Genomic DNA, 15,273 nt, shown 5'->3' with positions numbered 1-15,273 from the left:
TGTAAAAAGAAAAATAAAGAGACAGGAAATGGTGAAAAGCAGAGTAAGGAAATTTATTCACTATAGCCATATTAGGAAAAGGAACATCTAAAGATGTCCAATGACACATACCATCTCTTGTCCATGTTTGGAGTCTTAAGTAAAGGTTCAGGTTTACATAGAAGGCAGGAGGTGTGCTCAATTAAACAGACTTGGTCATAGTGTGGTCTTGCTTGTTGCTGTCCCATCATTGTTCAGACTCAGATCTATACTGCACAATGGTCAGATAAGGTGAGTTCTTCCTCTGTCTGATACCAGGCTTCAGCCTGCCTTCTCCTCTTCCAGAATGAACTTCGCAGATGTCCTGGTTGGTTTTATGTCAACCTGATGCAAGCTAGTCATTGGATAGAGGAAAGGAACCTCAGTTGATAAAATGTACCCACAAGACTGGATTGCGGGCAAGCCTGTGATGCATTTTCTTGATCAATGATTGATATAGGAGGGCTCAGGTCACTGTTGTCATATTCACTCTTGGTCTGGTGGTACTGAGTTCTATAAAAAAAAGAACCTGAGCAACACATGATTAGCAAGCAAGTAAGCAGAATGCCTCAATGATATCTGCATCAATTTCTGATTCCCACCCTTAGGTCTCTCAGGTAATACGAAAGTTGTAAAGCGAAAGAAACCCTTTTCTTTCCAAGTTGCTTTTGATTATGGTATTTTATAATAGCAACGGAAACCCTAAGAGACTAGAGAAATTCTAATTCCTTAAACACTATTGTTTCCATGCCTGGTAGCTAAGAGAAGAGCACAAATGTCTTTAGAATATTTTCCCTCCTGCTTTGACTGTTACAATATTTATACTTATGGTTCTTCTAGTGCATGTTGGACAATCCCAGTTAGCTTTGTGTTGTTCTTTAAAATTTCATCTTGAAAAGGATTGCTATTCCCCCATCAGTTGGGAGAAGGTTACATCATTTAATTGCTTTGATTCAACATGCAATTTTTTCATGATCAAAGGTATGCCGAGCAAGATGTGTTCCATTCTTCTGTGCACACAGGGCTGAGCAGTCACATGCATTTTTCATGGTTTTAGTCATTAATATTTATTGAATGCAGTGTGCCTGGCATTTTACAAGGCTGCAAAGACACAAAGGTAAATAAGCATCGTCTTCTCAAGCTTAAAGGAAAAGATACACAGGAGATAAAAGATAAAGTAAGGTCTGTACCAGATGCTAAAAGAACACAGGAAGGTATGCCTTCTCCCTCAGGCTGAAGTCAGACTTCCTATTATTTTTTACATTCAATCTTAGCCAAAAGATGGAGAAACCACACTCATACACACAAACACACAAATTATATATACATATGTGTTTGTGTGGTTTCCCCATTTGTGTGTATATGTGTGTATGTGCATGCATGTGAGTGTATACAGAATGCTCATATTCAGGTCAGAGGATGAGCTTTGTGAAGAAGGTTCCCTCCTTTCATAGTCTATGTTCAAAGAACGAAATTCAGGTTTTCAAGTACCTTAGTTACTGTTCTGTTGTGCTGTGATGAAACAGCACAACCAAGAGCAACTTGAGGAGAAAAGGGTTTATTTGGGTTAAGCTTCCACATCACTGTTCATCGTTAAAGGAAATCAGGAAAAGAACTCAAACAGAGCAGGAGCATGAAGGCAGAAGCTGGGGGAGCCACGGAAGAGTGCTACTTACAGACTTGCTTAGCCTGATTTTTTTTATGGAATGCAGAACTAACAACCAGGGATGGCTTCCATCCACATTGGGCTGGACCCTCTCTCATCAATCACTAATTAATAAAAGGACCTACAAGCCAGTGACCAGCTTGGACTTACGGGGGCGTTTTCTCAATTGAGGCTCCCTTCTCTCAGATAACTTTGTTTTTTGTCAAATTGATATAAAACTAGCCAGTGCCTAAGTCTTGGTTGTAATGTTTTCATTTCCTCTGATGGTGGAATGAGATGAGAGCCATCCTCAAGCCTTTCTAGCTCTTTCTCAACTCTTACTGGCTGGTTCAACTCAGCTGTTCTGGTCCAAACTCCTCTCCAACCTGACTGATTCAAACTTGCTTCTCCTGGATTCTGACTGAGTTGCTCTGTCTAGCCTCAAACTAATTCTGTCAATATGTTTTGATCTTCTGGCTCCTTCCTCTGGCTTGTTCTGTCTTCATCTGGGTCTAGCTTGTTTTCTCTGCAACATGTCTCTGTGAAGTTGTCCTGGTTAAAAGATCTCTAGTTTTAAAAAAAAAAATCTCTTTTTTCCTTTGCTGCTCTTAATTAGTTTATCTTTCCTGTACTCTCCTCACAAAATTGGGCATATCCTATCTCTGACTCATTCTGCCAAGACTTTCACTTTGTCTGCTCATCAATGAAACATCATTGTTTGAGATTAAAGGTGTATACTACAGGCTGCTCTGTATTACAGACAGCAGGATTAAAGGTGTGATTTCCAGCCAAAGGGATTAAAGGTGTGTGCTACGGGTGTGTCTGTATTCCAGCCAGACCACACAGACCTGGGTCTTTGGATGTGATCCCTTGCCATAGTAGCCATGTTGCTGAATTAAATTCCTCTACACTTAGTAGAAAGCACCTTTACCTTGCCAGACCTTCATTTTGTTATTTGAGATTGAGTCTCTCTAAATAACCAAGGCTGACATCTAGTCCCCTCTTCTTAATGAATTCCTGAAGGAAAAATGGAGACTTTAGCTTGGTGAGAGCTAAAGTTCAGAGTCTAAGACAGAAACTGGAATAAGGCAAGTGTGGGAGAGTAAGCACATTTACATTAATGAAGAAACCTTAGTTGGTACACACACATGCCCACAACACAGCACACACATATACATATACACATACATACATATTATATACAACAACATACAACACACATATACACACACATTCAAATACACACATGAAGTTTATCTCACTTCAGAAGCCTCGTCTTTGCCAATAGGTAAGAGAAGAAGACACAGTTGTATGAGCTCCAGCTGATACACTTGCTCAGCCCAGTTTCCCACAGCATCTTTGCATCCTTCCTCTGTTCTTCAGAGAAAATTTTCTCCAAAGTAAATTAAAGATACAGGAAAAAATAATGAAATATATCGAGTTTTTCTCTAGCTACTCTATGTCAACAGTCACAATTTTAAGGCCGTAAACTAAAGAAATAGTTACAAAATCAGGATACAAAGTTAAGTTTATGGCATCTCAAATTATGTTCCGTGTCACACTTCTGCATTTCTGTTAGTGTTCTAAAAAGGATGGGGTTTTACCATCTTAATTTTATTGCTAATTGAGCTTAGAACCAGTACACATGCTTTGAATAAAATTCAGAACGGTGCAGATCACTCATTAACTCTGACATGTAAATATAACTTTTAAATTTATGTTCTAGTTATTTTTAGATAAGTTATCGTGTAGGCCAGATAGACCTTGAACTTACTACATCATATCAACCTGTGCCTACAGCCCAGGACTGTAATTATTAGTTATACCACTATGCCTGATCTATGAATTATGTTCTAATAAATAATTATGGCTTATAAAATTAAAAGATAAAAAACTAATATACAGGACTCTCACAATTATGAAATGGAAACAAAAATAGAGAATTCTTTAGAGGAAAAAAATTTGTATTTAAGTAGTACACAAATAATTCAGATTATACTACACATTTTTTAGATGATGGTGTAGTTTACATAAAAAGTATTTACCATCTCTAAAGTCAAACTTTAAGATATATTTTCAAAATTATGTTATTTTCTTGGTCCTTGTTCTGTGTGGAAGAACTTTGTCACACCCCACACACCACACACACACACACACACACACACACACACACACACACATACACACACCTGACAAATAATGCATTTTAATTAAATACTTTTGATTTTTATATATACATTTATAACATTAAACATATATCCAATAAACTAACTATAGCAGGAATAACCATGAAACAATCAGTAAGTATATAACGTTTCTTGGTGTTTTGCCTATTTGTATTTGGCAGCCTTGAGGAAAACATCCTTCCTCTCTTGATACATCTAAAACTTTGACTGTAAATCAATCTCCATCACATCTTGTCATTATCAACTTAAAACGTCTACCTAGACCTAAAAATATCTTAAGCCCTAAACAACTAAGCTTCATTGTAAAACTAAACTACCTGGTCTCCAACCCCATCAGAGACCTGAGAAGGAATAAACTTGATTACCTGAGTATGCCTGGAGTGTTTTAAAATACAACAAGTATGCTAAATATTTGCAAAGTTTAGGACTTTGCTTGCCATTGTCACAATGTTTACTGGATCTCAGGAAAATACGTCTAATAAGTTACTAAAAGGTAAGTTCTGGCCAAGCTTCTACTCTAATGATTATTTTAATAATCATATGTCAAACTTCTAGAAGCGGTGAGATGAAGAATCCAGACTCGTGTTATGCAAATTTTGAAGCAGAGCTTTTAAACTGTTTTTTAAGTTAAGACTAAATGGGAACTTTGCTTTAGTCTGTGGCAACATAAAAATGTGCTGGATGTTTGAAAATCTGAAGTATTACTTGAAAGATAGCACCCTCGTGCTATATATAGAATGGCTTTTGAAAACCCATTCCTACAAATTTGTTTAAAATTTGAAAATTCTGTAGATAGCATTATTGTCATAAGTCAAATCCAAATATATATTGTGTGAGATGTCTCATTCTCAGAAAAAGATGTTTATTTGCCTTATTTAAGATAAAGATTACAGCAAATAACATTTTCTAGTTACTTATTAATTACAATTTTGAGCATTATTAGCTGATGTGAATTCTCTTGTGCTTAGTGTGTGTGAACTTAGCTGTTTCAGTGAGTGTATGAAACAACTGAGTGCCGCGTTCAGGTCTCTATCTGAACCTAGCATATTTGTACTCACGAATTCTTCCCTGGTTGCCAACTGACAACGTGCTGCTCCCAAATGAGAGCCATTATATAACGACATATATTTTATTTTTCCTGTATTCAATTTTTATAAATAACCCTTTGAAAATGATGATAGAATAAACTTTTAACGCCACTTGAATTTTTTATTGTAGGTTATTTTCTATTCCTTTTGTTCATCAGCACTAATGGATTTTCGTTTTATGCATTCTATACTCATGTTAATTCAACTTGAAATATTTCTTTTTAACATTCTCCATTTTACTAGCTGCTATAGACCATTTGTGAAGCCTATAATTATTCAAATGGATTCTCTGCATGCTAGTAGTAAAGAGTTAAGCTAGCTTTCATAAAGAGATCACAGTTGTGTAATATCCCAGTAGGTAATTATAAGAATTAGAATGCAAGACAAATTAAATCCAAGAAACAGGAATAAATGGAGGCTACATCAACCAGAAAATTTGTAAGACTATTTTTGTCATGGAAAATGCATGAAATGGCTATTAAAATGTAATTTTATTTTAATAAATTAGAATATTTGGAGTAGTAGCAAAACTATATTATATCGGATATTTTTCAATATCTTAAGGTTTTTAAGTCAACAATCTAACTATGGACTGAGTACTAACCTAAGCAAACATTATACACTTGAATGTTTTATTAAATGTTTAAAGATAGGAGTAAAAAATAGTCAGACATCTACCTGTGAGCATAGTCTATAACTTTAAGGACAGGAGCATTATTGATAATAACAATAAATATTATATTTCTGTATGTTTACACATGAAAGACAAAGAAAAGAAAGAAACACTTAAAGACTGTATGTTTACACATGAAAGACAAGGAAAAAAAGAAACAAAGAAATGCTCAATGTCCTTAGTCATCAGAGAAATGCAAATCAAAATGACTCTGAAATTCCATCTTACACCCATCAAAATGGCTAAGATCAAAAACTCAAGTGACAGCACATGCTGGCAAGGATGTGGAGAGAGGGGAACACTCCTTCATTGCTGGTGAGAATGCAAACTTGTACAATCACTTTGGAAATCTATCTGGCACATTCTTGGAAAACTGGGAATAAGGCTTCCTCAAGACCCACCTATTCTACTCCTTGGAATATACCCAGAAGATGCTCCAGCACACAACAAGGACATATGCTCAACCATGTTCACAGTGGCCTTATTCATAATAGCCAGAACCTGGAAACAGCCTAAGTGTCCCTCAGTCGAAGAATGGATAAAGAAGCTGTGGTACATTTACACTATGGAATACTACTCAGCTATTAAAAACAAGGAAATCCCAAAATTGTGGACAAATGGATTGAGCTAGAAATGATCATATTGAGTGAGTTAACCCAGAAGCAGAAAGACTCACATGGTATATACTCACTTATAATTGGACACTAGCCCAAGGGTCATGTCCCATGAAAGTCTTCACTTACCAGGAGATTGGGATAGATGTGAAGGCATCCTATTGGGACCCTAGGTGAGAGAAGCATGGGATAATGGACCAATAGAAGGACTCAGGGGGTCCTAGAAACCTATAAGAAGAACATCATGATGAGCAGATCTAGACCCAGGTGGCTCTGCTCAAACTACTGCACCAACCCAGGACAATACATTCAGTAAACATTGAACCCCTACTCAGATCTAGCCAATGGACAGGACATTCTCCACAGTTATGTGGAGAGTAGAGACTGACTCGGACATGACCTCTGGTGGCCCGTATTTGACCACTTCCCCTTGGTGGGGAGGCCTGGTGGCACTCAGAGAAAGGATAAGCAGGCTCTCAGGATGAAAGTTGATAGACAGCCTATGACCATATAGTGGGAGAGGAGGTCCCCCTCAGTAACAGACCTAGGGGAGGGAAATAGAATGAAAGCAGGAGGGAGGAAGAAATGGTTAGATACAAGTAAGGGGAAAACAATTTAGATGTAATCTGAATAAATTAATTAAATAATAAAAAATTTTTAAAAAGAAAAATGTTAAAGAAATAGTTTATTATTCTCGTAAAGAGAAAAATAATTTTATTAAATCCCAAAACCTAAAAATACTCAAGACCAGATCTGACCTTTTTTTTTTTTTTTTTTTAATTGAGCTTTAGACACTTTGTGTAACAAAAGGAAATTTACAAAACATCAGCATTGGAGCTAGAGAAATGATCCAGCTGTTAAGAGCATGTGCTGTTCTTCCAAGGAGACTGAAGTCAGCTCCTAGTACTTAAGATGAATGACTCACAAGGGCCTGTAATTCCAGTCTGAGATGATCTGACACCCTCTCTGGTCCCCATAACACTCTCGCATACTTGGCGTACTCACACAGAGACACACAAACATTTAAATAATAAAAAGAAAAATAAACCTCTAAACACCAATGAGATGTATGTAAGCTCTCATACCTGAACTTTGGAAAAGAACTTTTATACCCTCTTGAGGGGAATGTAAATTAGCCAGGGGCATTTTGATACATTAGATCAAAAAGTTAATGGCCTAAGAGGTTTTGGTGTAGCTGTTTGGGTTTTGTTGTTTGTTTGTTTGTTTTTGTTTCTTTAAAACATGGTTTCACTGTGTATCTCAGGCTGTCCTAGAACTTGCTCTGTAGACCAGGCTGGCCTTGAACTCAGAGATCCACTGGCCTCTGCCATCTAGTATGCTGGGATTAAAGGAGTGTACCACCACTGCCCAGCAAGTGTTTTACTCTTATTATTTGTTTGTTTGTTTATAAAGTAGGAAGTAGGGTGAAAATCTACTTGCTGTGTTTAATTATTATATGCATTCTTAAAAATAACCCAGAGAAGGGCCAGGAATATGCTCACCCTTTGTCCAACATCAATTATATCTTAATAAAACCAGGGAACAAGAGAGTCCTTCTGGGGCTGGAGAGATGGCTCAGAGGTTAAGAGCATTGTCTGTTCTTCCAAAGGTCCTGAGTTCAATTCCCAGCAACCATGCTCTGGCGCCCTCTTCTGGCATGCAGACAGAAGAGTGTATACATAATAAATAAATAAATATTTAAAATACATAAATAAACTCAATATTCAACATTTAAAAAAAAAAAAAAAAAAAAAAGAGAGTCCTTCTGAAAAGCAAAGATATCATCTATCATCACTGTGGACTGGATATGGTTTGAGTGTGTCCCTCCAGGTTCAAATGTTGGACATTTGGTTAAAGACGTGATGATGTTAAGAAAGAGCAGGACCCGTAGCAATCAGATCCTGATATGAGGGCATTAGCTCACTGGGGACATTGGAAGGCATTAGAATCATTCTTAGTCATAGGAAGGACTCTAGTCTGTTTCTTCTTACCACGTACCATCTGCACATGCAGTTCCTTCCTGAACACCACCTGCCACATGGCAGCCAAGGGGATCCTCAGCACACCTGATGAGCTTTCCCTGCTTACAGCCTCGGGATCAGCACATTAAATAAACCCCTTTTCTTATAAAGCATGTTGTCTCAAGTATTTTGTATAGTCATGGAAAATAAGAAAATATGCCTTTGCTATCATGTTGATATCGCTTGATTCGTCTTATTTTATAGGTTATAATTGCTTGGAATTGTGTTCTTTGGAAATACATAGGTTAAAACCATAACCCTTCATAATAATGCTGTGGGTGAGAGAAACTTTTAAGAGACAATTGAGATAAAATGGGTAGGGTGCGCCAAGTACAGTGGATCTCCTCCAAAAAGCGTGAGGTTACACACATGTGAACACAGAAGAGATCATATGAGAACACAGAGAGAATGTGGCCAGCTGTAATTGAAAGAAAGAAACCCCCTTCTCAAGGACAGTGACCTCGGAAGAAGCTAACCCTCACCTTGGCTGCAGCCTCCAAAACTGAGCATGTGAAACGACTGTGGCTTGATCCACACGTGCTGAGATGTTTTTAGGGCAGCCTTCGCAAACTCGGACACAGCTTTATTTATTTGGACTGATTTTGCTCCTTCACAGTTGCTTCATTATTTCACAGGCACTTAGATAAAATGTTTAGGAGCTGAGTTGTAAAAATTGATATTTGATTGTCTACTGATAAATGGAAATGTGCTTTAGAGCATCTGTGAGGAAGTGAAACATAATATTCAAGGCAATGCCTCAGCATCTGTTAGGAAAGTGAGTTGTAATAGCTGCCCTACCAAATGTTTGAGGAGTTATAAACATCTGCAGGTCTTATTTAGATTATATACTTGTAAAATGAAAACATATATTACGGTATAAGTTAGCCATTCATTGCTGTGATGTAATATCTGACAAACAAAATAACAAGGGTTTATTTGGAGCACTAAGAGTTTTGTGGTAATTGGCACAAGATTTCCGCAAAATTTGCACTCAATGAGCAATGCATTTTATCAATTTCTTATAAGCCATTACTTATTTAGATTAAACCAATTATAATTTTCCCCTTTGCATCAAATATGCTGAACCTGATCCTTGATAAACTCACACTCTAATTTCCATCAGAATTGCAGGAGCATTCTAAGAGATCACCTAGATCAGTGGTTTAAATGTCAACTATTATATCCACAGGAGACCCTAGTTCATCCTTCCTCAGGAGACAGTCTAAGTGCAAATTATGTTCCTATCACTAGTATTCATTTTGAACACTGAATATTTTTCTAAAGTCATTCTCTTCTGAAAATATTATAAAGCCTAACAAATACAATTATCAATCTTAGTGAAGGTTGATATTGCCTTTGTTGATAAAAATGTCTTTGTTTATTTAAAAAAATAGTCTAAAAAAAGAGAGAGAAACTACCAATGCTTGTGTTTTCTGAAGACAAATCTTTCTGAATTTAGTTCTCAAATTATTTCTTTCCCTTGGAACAAATAAAATAAAAGTTTTTGTAATACAAAAATAAAATAAATATAAATTTCAACTATTAAAATTGAATAAAATTTAAAAACCATTTGTAGAAAAAAATTTGGCAAGGCATGTTGACATTTCTATGCATAATTAATCCCTGATGGTTAATTATTGAGATGTAGTGGAGCTGTGGGCTGTCTCTAATGCTAGTGTGGTTTCAATTTTCACCAAGACTAGCATTCCAGTATTAAACACAGCATAAAGCGTGACAACTCCTCTGTTAACGAGACAGGGATAAGTTCATTCATCTGGCCTAGCTCTGCGTCACCTGTGCCTCTACCTCCCCTCCTGACCAGGAGGATGGGTGCAGCCTGCCCACTCTTCTTGCAGCTAATGGCTAGAATGTACTTGCTAAAGATGGGCCCCTCCTGAGTAACCAGCCTAAACTTTTATTAATGCTTTTCCTTCCTCACACAGGGAACTTTCCCAACTTACTCCCTGTAATTAACTTCTATTTTGTTTGTTATTTAAAGGAACAACACCGCTCCTCCAGATTCTAACAAATATTTTAAGCACATAATTATTAAGTGTCTTCATCAGAACCATTTTCTCTTACCAGTTAGTGTCCAAGAATTTTATGCTTGGGGACTCCTTTTGGCTTTTATGAAAACGATTTCCTTTAGAATCTACACTGAATTGGTTAATAAAAGTAGAAAGCCACTAAAGCTGTGGGAGTTGGGCAATAACTGCTGCTAACACACTTCTTGACAGCTCGGAGAAGAGGGCATGATGTCTGCCTTTTTCTTCCCTCTCCTTGCTTCTGTAAGTAAGAATCCTTGCTCCAGCTTGGCTGCCATTTTCTACTACATCTGCACTCTTTCCAGTTCGTCGATGGTTTGGGCATTTGGGGATCTAGCAGGGAAGCTTTCCTTTAAAGCAGGCGTTCACCATGTCTTTATTGTTATGTGATGTTCTTCAATTCCCTGAATAATTCTGTTAGAATAAAGCAAGTGCACTAAATTACTCTACACCTAACATACAGTAGTGTCTTCCTTCCAGAGTGAAACCTTGCAGCTTAGGTTCAGTAGGTGCACATAAAATTACCATGTCTAAGGGTATTTTAACCCATTGGGTAAATATAGTCCTCAACATTGTAGAAACATTCAAATAAAGTATCATTTCCACTGAAGCTGACATAATGACAGCCAGACTGGAAATAAAATTTCAAGAGGATTTTTAAAATAGACTTATCACTGTTAGCGTATTTGCTGCTTTTAATTCATAGCATTGTGCAGATGCTCTGGGTCTGTATTCACCTTATCTGTCTGTGTGGCTAATTGGAGGAAAACTAACAGAGTATTTCACTAGACTCCTTGTCAACAGATGAACAGGTCTATTCCACTGAGTTTTTAATTTAAGCCTCACAGCTTATTTTTGTTGGTGGTGGTTTTTTTTTTTTTTTTTCCTTTCATCAACACTGCCTAAGGGCATGGTTCCAATGAATACTGAAAAGAGGCTTAATTATTTCTCTCTTTCTTCACATTTATTGTTGTCTCGATCAAACAGCCTTCACATAATCACTTCTGATTGAGGTATGTTATTTTGTTGATGAGCATTAAACAGCATAATTTATGAACTGTCTGAAGTAAATAAATAGTTGAAATAAAAATAGTCATAAATTAATTTCAAATTAAACCATAAATGATTCACAGAGGTGAAAAAAAATACTGATGACCTTGAAAAAGAATAACATTCAAGTCATGTGACAGTGGGAGGCAGCACATTATGATGGTAAGTACATGTTGGTGCTAAGCAGAGGATGACAAAAGTGTGAGCCCAATCTGTTCAGAAAAAAAATAAAAACTAACCGTAAGCATACGCCTACAGTGTTTGCTAGCAATTAATGTGCTGACTTTCTCAATTTCCTAAATGCCTACAGAGTATATGATCTCCCAACATGGGGCAGTGAAACCACAATAGTACAGCAAAGTCCATTTGTTTCCGAAGAGGTGAAGTGCAGGGTGAGTCTCACTCTTCGCCCTGAAGAGGAAGTGGCTGGGTGCTGAGGTGACAGGGATGGTTTTATCACCCCCACCTCACCTCTGGTTCTTCCCAATAGTGGCAGAGCAGGCCTTTCACTTGCTCTTTGTAGCTTGCTGTCTTTGCCTGACCATCTTTCTCACAGCAGCTGAGGAACTCTGTAAAGTCAGGGCACCCCTTTCCAGACATACTTTTTCCTGGAGACTTTTGAGTAGAAGGTTAGTAAGTGTCCATTGTCTTATTTTTTTAATGGTGAATATTATAGAATTAAAAGAAAAATAGTATGCTATAAGAAAAGTCTTTATTTTTCAACTTAAGCCTTCACTTTCAGGCCAGAATTAATATGAATTAAAGATATGCTTCACTTCTCTCTTCAGATATTTTTATATTTTAATAACAGTTGCATAAATACAGAGCCAAAAGTGTATTTTTTAAATATTTATATTATTTTTAATTATGTGCATATATGTGGTGTGTGCGGGTTGCACATGACTGCAGTTGCCCATGGAGGCCCAAAGAGGTCACCAGTCCTCTGGAGCTGAAGTTATGAATTACAGTTGTAAGTTTCTTGGCATGAGTTCTGGGAACAGAACTTGGATCATTTGGAAGGGCAGTGCCCACTCTTAACTACAAAGGAGCATGTTCTTAATACTAGATTTTTCCAGCTGGTATATGTTGATAAACACGATGTTTCTAGTTCAAAGAACTATGCATTCTCATTAGTCAATGGTAAGACAAAGAGACAGAAATCTTCGCCATCCCCACCCGACACACACAGTGGTTTTTATCACATCAGCTTAAGATGCTCCCTCTTTACAGGCATTTACTATTATTCTAGCTAACATTTAGGATACACCTGCTGTCTCAGATGCCTTCTTACAACAAAGTTAAAACAATTTTTTAAAAAATTAAGCTGTTCTACCAGTTTTAATTAGCCTTTAATTACTCAATTCCTATGGGTTTTCTACATAGATCTTAAGCTTTCCACACTGCAAGGATATTTTTGGAGTCATCAAGCATGTGGCAATGAAACTGGCTTTCAGTCTATGACATTGTAAAGGGCATGGCCACGGGGGCAGGGGTATGAAAGTGGATATTCAATGTTTCTGTGTTAATAGATAGTGTTCTCTGGATTCCAAGCCCAAGATATCAGCTAAAACACAAATCAAATTAAATTTATTTCACCCATTGAGTACAATATAAACTCTGAAAGGGTAGTGCATACAGGAGTTTTCTCTTCTCTCTAAGCCCTTCCATCAGGTGCATACCTCCCTCTAACACAAAGAATAATTAGTGGTTACAAAAAGGGTGAGGCAATTACTAGAAAGTCTTTCTACAGTCTTAATGTACATGTTTCTTTCTGAACATTATAAATATCCTGACACATTTTCAGAAATCATTGTGCTTTGGCTGTGTTAGACAATCACAAGGTATCAGCTAAATAGTCAAAATCATGGGAAGAATTTTCTTGGATTATATTTTGTATAAGATTCAACTCTTAAAGCACTTTAGTTACCATCAAAGTATAACACTTTGGTGAACCAAGATGTGCATTCAATTATAGGGGGACTCAAAAGTTCCTGGAGAAACCTCAACCCCTAACCTATTATTGTAAAACCTTCTTTGATAAGTGGCTGTTAATGACAAAGGTAAAATTCAGTTTTCCTGTTCACAGATGCTTTAAAGACAGCATCTCATTAGAGAAAGCAAGAGAAAAGAAATTAATAGACTTTCCATCAGAAATAGCTTTGCAGGGAAAGGATTTTCTGTCTTTCTTTCAAAGGTGGAAGAGAGGAAGGTGGAGAGTCCTAAAAATTAGCCTAGTTCTACCGACATGCAGAATTCTAGAACAGACACACTTGGGGAAAATACTGTTGCCTAGGTATGTTTTTAACTCATGAGAGATCAAGAAATCAAGCCTGACTTGATGGCATGGACTGTTATCAAAGCTAGTCTGAAGGCTGATGGAGGAGGAGCAGAAGTCTGAGATCTGCCTTGAAAGCTTACTAAGAGTCACTCTGAAAATAAGTAAAAGGAAATCTGGGACTTGGCTAGCATGTGGGAGGCCTTAGGCTCATTTCCCAGCACTGGGAAAAAGAAAAAGAATCTAGATACCGAAGCCTAGATTCTTGCCCACCTCCTTGCCAGCTTGGTTTTGGGAGGTTGAAGTCTGTTAGAGATGCTTGTTCTCTCTGCTAAAGATGCCCTTTTGTTTCTTCTTCATCTTCTTAGTGCATCTTTCCTTTCCTCATCTCCAGGTCATGGGTTTGGTTCGTCAAAGATGTCCAGGGCACAGACGTTCCCCAGCTATGCTCCAGAACAGAGTGAAGAGGCTCAGCCACCATTGTCACGGTCCAGCAGCTATGGATTCAGCTATAGCTCCAGCCTCATTCAATGACACAGAGACGCCACCAATGACCAGCAAGACAGTGTGCCCTGGACCTGCCATGGGGTCACTTCGCCCTGTGCCTCCTAGAAGACCAATTGCAGTACAAATTAACATTGGTAGGGCCCAGTCCCAACTGGAAGGTTAAAAACTGGAGTTCTGCTTCCTTGATTCAGTGGTTAAGTCCTTATTTATTGAATTTCTATGGGGAAATCTATGTTTTACAAAAAAAATAGAATCCAATAATATGAACACTCATTTAAATAATGAAAACTTCTTGTGTCTGACAGTAGCAGAAGCTTTGGAACTGGGAAATCTTTCTAGTTGGGTGGGGGGCACTGATATTTGTCGTTAAGGCTGGGTGTTTCTGTTCAGACCCAGAGCCTGTCTTTTGATCTAATAATGACCCACTGCAAGCCCGTGGCTTTTTCAGTTTTGACAGAAACAAATCAACTAATCTCTATAGATGGCATCTTAACTCTCCATGTCAAGAAACCCAGTGACAATGAAGGGAATGTGAAATTAGAATACTCCACTAAGAAAGGCCCTGTAGTGTGTGTGTGTGTATGTGTGTGTGTGTGTGTGTGTGTGTGTGTGTGTGTGTATGTGTTTAGCCATGGATATTATTAAATCAATCTACAGATAAGTATATCAAATGTGCTTAGGGTGACATGATATGCTCACTTAAATTATTGAAAACTAATTTGTTGCATTAAAATTAAGATTGTTATGTCGAAAAGCTATTTTTAAAATAGTGCTGCCAAGAAATGAAAAAGGCTCCCTGCTGGCAACAGTATTCTCTGTAGTTATGAGGCGTATGAAAGGAAAAACAAGAGGGAAGTGGTTTTAAAAGCAAGTTAACCAGGCTAGCTGCCCTGCATGTGGTCGTCAAGCCATGTGTTTGACCAGGGTGGCCTTGTCATTGGCTGCTCTTCCTGTGGCCATCCATCAGAGCTACTTGACAAACTGGTGTAAACTCCAGCTCCAAAGGGAGACTTCCAAATGAGAAAGACACAAAAATGCACTTAAAATGAACTCAGCTATCTTGCAGTCAAGAGAGGAACAAATGATACACAAAAGTAGATGTTAGTATTTTAAATTTCACAAATATATTCTGCCAGGGTCATCGGGGCCTT

General features: G+C 37.6%; 1 protein-coding gene across 1 annotated transcript in view; it reads left to right on the top strand.

Annotated features, from left to right (window-relative positions):
- The window catches only part of Dok6 (docking protein 6), a 402,354-nt gene extending 387,340 nt beyond the window's left edge, over positions 1–15,014 (top strand). Inside the window, exon 8 of the mRNA XM_051163890.1 lies at positions 14,010–15,014. Within this exon, the coding sequence (XP_051019847.1) occupies positions 14,010–14,149 (140 nt within the window). The 3' untranslated portion in view covers positions 14,150–15,014. The remainder of the gene's footprint in view (positions 1–14,009) is intronic.
- Positions 15,015–15,273: the final 259 nt, after the last annotated feature.

The sequence above is a fragment of the Acomys russatus genome, chromosome 20, assembly GCF_903995435.1.
Source record: "Acomys russatus chromosome 20, mAcoRus1.1, whole genome shotgun sequence".
NCBI lineage: Eukaryota > Metazoa > Chordata > Mammalia > Rodentia > Muridae > Acomys > Acomys russatus.
Note: the sequence above shows the minus strand (reverse complement) of the source record. Positions and strands in the feature narration are given on the sequence as shown.